Here is an 8,450-nt window from a genome sequence, read left to right on the forward strand (position 1 = left end):
ACAAATCGAGGGCTGGGCCAGTTTCCACTTCCCACTGGCTGCTCGGAATCACAGGATGCTGGAGGAAGACGTTTGTCGCAGACGTTACCCTCGCCAGATGAGGAAAGCAAGGCCCACGGAGGTGAAGAAACCAATCTAAGAGCACACAAGTTATGGAGGATAATCTGGGTTCTTGGGAAAATTGTTCTTGCTGGACGCCATCCTGCTCTTGCAATAAATGGTCATTCCCATGACTGAACTTCAAGAGCACTTTCCAAGACGGGTCTTGTGGCATATTGTAGAAAGTACACGGAGTTCAGAATCTGGGGACATGAGACTGAGTCCTTCTTCTCCCCTCTGTCACGTCACCTCACTGCACCTCTCAGCTTCTTCGTCTTTAGGAATCGGGGGGCACTTGGGTGGCCTATCGTTAAGCCTAGGACTCTTGGTTTCAGCTCGAGTTGTGAGATCCTGCCCTGCACTGGGCTCCACGTTCAGCACATGCAATCTGCTTTCGATTTTCTTCTCCCTTGGGGCCTCTGTGTGGTGCAGTCGGTTAAGACTCTGCCTCTTGGTTTTGCTCAGGTTGTGATCTCAAGGTTGTGAGATCAAGCCCTACCTGGAGCCCTAGGTGGAGCCCCACATAGGGCTCCTTACTGAGTGAGGAGTCTGCTTGGGATTCCCTGCCCCCCCCCCGCCACGCTCTCCCTCTCTCTCAAATAAATCGATCTTGGGTGCCTGAGTGGCTCAGTTGGTTAAGCAACTGTCTTGAGCTCAGGTCATGATCCTGGAGTCCCAGGATCGAGTCCCACATCGGACTCCCTCCTCAGTTGGGGGGGGTCTGCTTCTCCCTCTGACCCTCTCCCCACTCATGCTCCCTCTCTCTCTCTCTCATTCTCCCTCTCAAATAAATAAATAAAATCTTTAAAAATAAATAAATACATCTCAAAAAATATTTTCTTCTCTACCCCACCCCACATGCTCTCTCTCTAAAATAAATAAATACATCTTTTTAAAAAATAGGAATTATGACACATCATGGAGTTGTTATTAGTAATTATGAGGATAGTCAAATAATGAATGTGAAGGCAGCTTTTTAAAACAGTAAATGCCACCACATGTTAAGTAATATTATTCCAAACAGCACTCGGGCCTCTAAAATGACACTTGTCAATTTCTGTCTAGAAATCTAATTAGTTGCTTATTCCTCCATGGGGGACACCGTCCTCACCCTGAACTGCATCACGAGTCTGCGGGTGGACTGCCCTTCTCACTTTTTTGTTTCCGTCCAGTGTCTGTCAGAGTGCCTTTGATACAGTGACTGCTTGAGGAGTCCTTCTCGAACTGGATCACTTAGCGTCAACTACTACTATCTCGGACAAACTTCCTTTTTTTCTACCACTGTTGTACTGATGAAAAAAGGGCAAGTTGACTGAACTTTTTTTTTTTTTTTTGTGACTGAAATTATTTTTTCCAACCAGAGAGAATAAGAGGTACAATGGGTGGTCACCAAAGACTTGACATGTTGTGGTTCCCTTTTAACGAGTTCGTTTTTATGTAAACGTAAAGATTACAGATTCAGATGTCAGAACTGTCACACACAGGAAACAGTTGAAGAAGCAAGTTTTATGAAGTCGGTTTAATGCCACTAAGGGTGAAATAAGAGAAAAAGGGAATAGACCTATGAGTTGTTGAAGTCCACACTGGTGTGCTTGTGGTCCCTTCTAGGATTTCCTGGAGCCCTATAGACTCTTATTCACCACCCACAGACACATACATAAAAATATACCCTCTATAAATAGCCACCTGCCTTTTCAGTGAAATTAAAGATGAGAGACTTAGAAGAGAATTTCCCAGTATAATTACAGGGCTCAAACCTACAGCTGCTCTACTCCTGGTGTTCTACCCAGAGAATTTCTAATATCACAACCTTTTTTTTTTTTTTTTTAATCAAGCACACTTAAAAATTTATTTAATGGCAAAATGTCATTAACAGGAGATTTATTTATTTATTTAGATTTTCATTTATTTATCTGACAGATAGAGATCACAAGTAGGCACAGAGGCAGGCAGAGAGAGAGGAAGGGAAGCAGGCTTCCCGCTGAGCAGAGAGCCCGACATGGGGCTCGATCCCAGGACCCTGGGATCATGACCCGAGCTGAAGGCAGTGGCTTTAACCCACTGAGCTACCTAGGTGCCCCAGGAGATTTATTTATTGCCATGCTTTCTCACATACCTACCCCAAAAGGTTAGGTGTTGTGTCGGGTTATTGTGTAAATAATTCTGTTTTATCAACTATAGAAAATTTTCACAAGTGTTTCTGCTCCTTATCTAGGGATTAACACCAAACTACTGCCAATGTTTTTCTTAAACTCTACACATGCCCTTTCATAAACAATCTCCCTCACGTTTTCTGCTAAGATGTGCCTCTTTAAAAATCGGAGCATCTAGGGGCACCTGGGTGGCTCAGTGGGTTAAAGCCTCTGCCTTCAGCTCGGGTCATGATCCCAGGGTCCCGGGATCGAGCCCCGCATCAGGCTCTCTGCTCAGCAGGGAGCCTGCTTCCCCCTCTCTCTCTGCCTGCCTCTCTGCCTACTTGTGATCTCTGTCAAATAAATAAATAAAATCTTAAAAAAAAAAAATCTGAGCTTCTGTAATTCTTAAGAATCAACTATGTAAGGATGCACCCCAACGTGAAAGGAATTAAACGGAACACCTTTATCTTTGCTTACAAAAAAGCAGGTATAGTAATTTATTCATACACAGTCTTTGTTCCCTCACTAAAGACCAAGCTCTTCCGTCTTTGAGTGCCCCAAGGATGAGGCAGCTCCGAGGAGAGGAAGGGGACACATTTATAGGAACAGTCACGCAGCTCTCCCCACACAAGGGTCTAAGTGCCTTTGGCAGTTAACTTGTGAGCAAAAAAATCCCCATGGGAGCCTTCCACGTACTCTAAAAGCAAACATTCTTAACAGGCGGTATTAGTGTGGTGTTAAAAGAGGCATGCTTGCGCCGAAAAGGTGTCATTTTATGAGCCAAAACTGAATAAACCTAAGGAGACTTTAAGTCGCTCTGTTTTTTCCTTCCTTGATGCCAAAATCTTCACAGGTTGAGATGAGCTCACACCCATTGTGATGTTCAAAACCCAGGAGGTTCGGAGGACGGGTGCCGGTCTTCCTCCCGCGTGTTTGCAAAGCACACCGGCCCTGCGAGCAGGCCTGTTAATTAAAACAAAAACAGAACTGTTTCTGCGAAGCTTTAGAAGTGCAGAAGCTTAGAGCCGGAGCTGGAAGGAGGGACAGCAGCGTCCAGTCTGCTGCTGGGTCTGGAGGGCCGCCCCAGAATGGAGCAACTGTTAGGAAAAGCCAGGAAATAGGCACCTGGATTAAAGGAGAGAGACGAGTGGGGGGAAAAAAAAAACGGAGTGAGGCTTGGAATTGGAAGTATTTAGAAGGCCTTTATCATTTCCCTGAGGGACTGTTTAATATCAAAGTGGCTGGCTAGGAAGGCTTCTCAGTCTAATCTGATTCCAAAGTTAGCCTCTCCGAAAAGAGAGAAAGAATAGCTTCAGTGGCTCGAGGCCACCGTGGGGTCAGGCTGGAGTCTATTCCTGCCGGAGCTGCTGAGTCACTGCCACCTCGGGGAATCACTTGACCTCTGGTTCAGTTGACCTAGAAGGCAGAGTGAAGTCTACAGCCGAGAAGGTTCCAAACGGAAGGCCCTTGGTGTTCCTTAGAACCCTCCACTGACTTCCCAGCCGCGTGAGGCCAAAGGATTAAAGAATGAACAAATTAGGTAAGGTGCATTAGAACACAAAAACATCAATTAAAAAGAGAAACACACACAGACAAAACAAACTCACTGAATTCTTCCCAAGGAAAACACCACCAGAAAAGCGGACCAAAAATATCTCCGGGTCCTCTTTCAAATATGGGCTGCATCTCCGAAGGGGGATAAAAACAGGGATCGGATAGCATCTCTCTTAAAGAGATGCCTATTCTAGCCCCTTCCAAAAGTTACCCAAAGCAGGATATGAAAAGGCTTGGGCATTTGGGAAAGGTAGTGTGGTGGGAGGCGGGAAGCAGCAACACCAGAAAAAAGAAATTAAAGAACGGATAAGGCATTCACTACACAGTATTTTAAAAGGCAAGGAGAAGACCTCAGTACTACAGAACATCTACATAAGGGACAGATCCAACGGTGCCCCTCCACACCATCTTTTCATAACACAAAGTTCTTTGGCATAAAGATCCATAGGAATTGTCAACTGAGTAAACATTCGCTTTGTATTAAAAAAATTTATTTTGTGATCTGTACATGTGATAAAGTGAGGCTTCCTTGTAGACTTTGAAAGGCGAAAACAAAACAAAAACCCAAAAGTAAAAATGTATAAATACAATATATATTTTCTTACAAAAATGGGAGATTTACAAAATATACATACTGCACTTGTCTCTATTTTACAAATTTCACATGCAAGAGATACAACACAAAAGATGCCAAAAACTGTGTAGTGGGAGTTTTAAAATCTGACAGATGAGACCCTTTTGGAGGTTTAAGAAACACAAGGTTGATGTTAACTTTAATATAAAAAGCAGCTCCACTCAACTGAACATTACATATATAAAATAACTTGTACTCCTGACAGTACCCTCTAGGACTTAAAAACTGTTTAAAACAGCATTTAAAAATTGTTTTGAGAAACAGGATAGTGTTGCAAGATTGGAGTGTGGTGTCAAAGGTGGAGGAAAGGTTAGCTCCCATGATTCTCTGCTCAGCTTTAGAGCATTATGCAAAGGAATCAGTTCCATTATAGAAAAAAAAGTACATGATTTAAGATTAATAAATTTAAGTCATGCAGCACATTTCAAAGAACTCCAGAATTACTTTGAAGTTTACCTTCTTTTAATGACTTTCCTTAAAAAATGGGACCCACGGTTTGAACTGTCCGCTTCATTCACTGTCATTTCTGTAGGTCACCTCCCCACCCAGCCACACAAAGACAGGGTCAGCACACACATGAGGTCTTATAAACGGATTTATGGAACTAAGAAAACAGGACAAAATGGTTCTTTACTTTTTAAAAAATTTACCTTCTTTATTATGGAGGCTGAGGGCATTATGCTTTTCCTTTTATCTTGAAGGATTCAAATTGGAAGAAAATAGAAAACCTAAACGCAGGTTCATAAAAAATAATAAAGGAAGAAATTCCTCTGAACATTTGAACAGAGCCTGTAGATAGCATTGTGTGTTCTAAATTAAATTTGTTTTAAACAAATACAACAAAACCCCCTTGCGTTTCCTTTAGCCAAGTCAGAACCTCTGACTGATTGGGGGTATGGAAGTGTGCTGCCGTTCACTTTTCCTTAAAAAGGAATGTTTATCTCAGCCAAATTAACATCCAAAGGGAAAGCTCTGATTTGTGCTACTTTGCCTATAAAAGTTGCTGTCTTCACAGTTATGCCTTTCCACAGGGGAGATACTTTGTTTCCTCTTTTGTCTCTTACAACAAAGACCAGGGGAAAAATGCACTCCTGTTTTGAAAAGCAACAAGTCATCACTTCTTTTCAGAGTATTAAACCAAATAAAACCTTCTTCCTTCTGCCTTCCCCAGAAAATAAAAAAGAAAAGTAGCAGAAATACCTACTACCCATCTCCTTTGCCTCCTCTCGAAATGTTATCTTCATTTCTTTTGCATCCTTACATTAAGATTCTAGGAGGCAGGCCTCCCAAGACTTCCAAATGCTTATTTTACAAGACTTGAAAGGACTAGGAGAGGAAAAACAGGCGGGAGGGGCCAGGGGAGGAGAGACTGTAATGTCTGACCCTGGAAATTAACCCATCTGGGCTCCAGTTTGGCCCCAGTGAAAAGAGATTATGGTTTGACCACCGCTTGACAAGGACACCGCAGGGAGTCCTCCCTTTTCCCAACAAAGCCGTCGCCGCAGACAAAGCTGTACCTTTCACCCGGGCCTCACAGGAGTGAGGACAGGCCACTTGTCTTGCAGCAGGGGAATCGCTCACAGTCCCAGGTTGGCCCTGGAGCCGGGAAGAACTCAGAGCCATCTCTGCTGGGCTCAATCGCGATAGGCCCAGGTCGGCCCGTACCGTACACGATTAACATCATCGTTACCGTCATCACCATCATTAACATCCTGCAAGTCTTTGCCATTAAGTCTTTTCATCCGAACCGTCTTTCCACCCGGGCCTCCTTTTCCAAACCCACCCCTGGCCCCAAATCTACAAATATCATCTCTCTTCTAGGTCACTTCTCATTGGAGGGGGCGGAGGTTAAAGGACACCCCCCCCCCCGGCAGTTCTCTCCTTCCCGCGCCTCTCCCCCTGCTAGGGGGATGGGGGAAGGGAGGGTGGGGGAGGGGCCGGGGCTCATACCGCAGTCTCCCCCTTGCTGCTGTGGCTGAGTCTGTGGTAGAAGCGGCGCCACGACTGCAGAGTCTTGCCGGACCAGATCCAGAAGCCGGTGGTGATGCCCACGATCATGGTCATCAGGTACTTGATCATGAAGACTGTGAAGTCGGGGCTCATGGGCGGGAAGTGGCCAGGCGGGCAGGGCACCGCGTAGCTCTTGCACGTCTGCATGAGCCAGGTGCGCTCCCAGTGCTCGCGGAAGGCCTGCTCATAGAAGTAGCAGGCCAGGACGATGGTGGCCGGCACGGTGTAGAGCACGCTGAAGACGCCGATGCGCACCATGAGCTTCTCCAGCTTCTCGGTCTTGGTTCCGTCGTGCTTCATGATGGTGCGGATGCGGAAGAGCGACACGAAGCCGGCCAGCAGGAAGGACGTGCCAATGAAGAGGTAGACGAACAGAGGCGCCAGCACGAAGCCCCGCAGCGCATCCACGCTGGACAGGCCCACGTAGCACACCCCACTGAGCAAGTCCCCATCCACCTGGCCCATGGCCAGGATGGTGATGGTCTTGACAGCGGGCACGGCCCACGCGGCCAGGTGGAAGTACTGCGAGTTGGCTTCGATGGCCTCATGGCCCCACTTCATGCCGGCTGCCAGGAACCAAGTGAGCGACAGGATGACCCACCAGATGGAACTGGCCATGCCGAAGAAGTACAGCACCATGAAGAGGATGGTGCAACCCTCCTTCTTGGTGCCCTGCGCCACCGTGCGGTAGCCATCGTCTGAGAAGCGCTCCACGCACACCGCGCGGTCCTCCAGCAGGAAGCCGGCCACGTGCGCCACGGCCACCATGAAGTAGCAGCCCGACAGAAAGATGATGGGCCGCTCCGGGTAGCTGAAGCGCCGCATGTCCACTAAATAGGTGAGCACGGTGAAGAGCGTCGAGGCGCAGCACAGCACTGACCACACGCCCACCCAGAGCCGGGCAAAGCGCCTCTCCTCCTCCTTAAAGTACATGAGGCCGTTGGCACGGCCTGGCTCGCACGGGGCGCCGCAGTCGCGCTCGCCCAGGAAGCGGTAGCCCAGGTAGGGGGGCACCTTGAGCTGGCGGGGACACGAGAAGGGGAAGGCAGAGCGGCCCCTGCCGTCAGCGGCCCCCGGGGGCAGCGCAGTGTAGGGCAGGTCCGGCAGATAGGGCGCGGTGGGGTAGGCTGTGGGGCCGCCGCCTGGGCCCCCGGAGCCGTCGGACGTGTTCTGGCCCACGCAGATCTCGCCGGCGCCGTGCACCGGGAAGTTCTCGCAGCGCAGCCGCTCGGGCCACTGGAAGCCGAACTTGTTCATGAGCGCCTCACAGCCCTGGCGGGCACGCTCGCACAGAGAGCGGCACGGCGGGATGGCCTGATCCAGCACCGTGCACACGGGTGCGTACATGGAGCACAGGAAGAAGCGTAGTTCGGGAGAACACTGCACCTTCACCAGCGGGTAGAACTGGTGCACCTCGAGGCCCGCGTCCTCTTGATTCGTGTGGCCTAGCAGGTTGGGCAGGATGGTCTGGTTGTAGGCAATGTCCGTGCACAGCGGGATGGAGATGGGCTGGCAGAAGCCGTGGTCCGGCACTGAGATGCCTTTCTCGCCGTGGTAAGGCTGCGCCCCGGCGCCGGCGGGCAGCGCGCCCAGCAGCGCAAGCACCAGGGTGCACAGGCCCAGGGGCGAGCGCGACGCGGGCGCGCCGGGGCCCCGCATCGCCGGCCGCGGGTGCAGCGGCGCTCTCAGCCCGCGGAGCGCGAAGAGGCAGCCGGGAGAGGCTCGGATCCGAGGAGGCGCAGCCGCGCCCCGCGCATGAGAGTCCTCCCGGCGCCGGGGCCGGGCCGTGGGCGGCGCGGAGCCGAGGGCGCTGCAGCTGGGGTGCCCGCGCCGCGGGGGCGCCGCAGCCGTCTCCGCCCAGCCCTCGAGCAGCCGCTGGGGGCCCAAACCCGTCTGCCTGGGCCAGGGGCGCCGAGCGGGGCCGCTTTATTCTCCCGCTGCGACGTAACGGTGCGGCTTTTTCTGCGGCGAGGAGCAACAAGCGTCTCCGGTTACCCTTCAAAGTTTGCCCAAAGTCT

The 8,450-nt window shown here is 49.9% G+C and overlaps 1 protein-coding gene across 1 annotated transcript; it reads right to left on the bottom strand.

The window, feature by feature from the left end:
- Positions 1 to 2,705: 2,705 nt before the first annotated feature.
- On the bottom strand, positions 2,706 to 8,091 carry FZD7 (frizzled class receptor 7; the record flags this gene model as incomplete). The annotated part of the gene is made up of 2 exons (XM_080799270.1): positions 2,706 to 3,197; positions 6,373 to 8,091. 2 exons carry the CDS (start codon positions 8,089 to 8,091, stop codon positions 3,042 to 3,044), a joined length of 1,875 nt encoding a protein of 624 aa, XP_080655396.1. The 3' UTR covers positions 2,706 to 3,041.
- Positions 8,092 to 8,450: the final 359 nt, after the last annotated feature.

Source organism: Martes martes (genome assembly GCF_963455335.1).
Source record: "Martes martes genome assembly, chromosome: 3".
In the NCBI taxonomy this organism is placed as follows: domain Eukaryota; kingdom Metazoa; phylum Chordata; class Mammalia; order Carnivora; family Mustelidae; genus Martes; species Martes martes.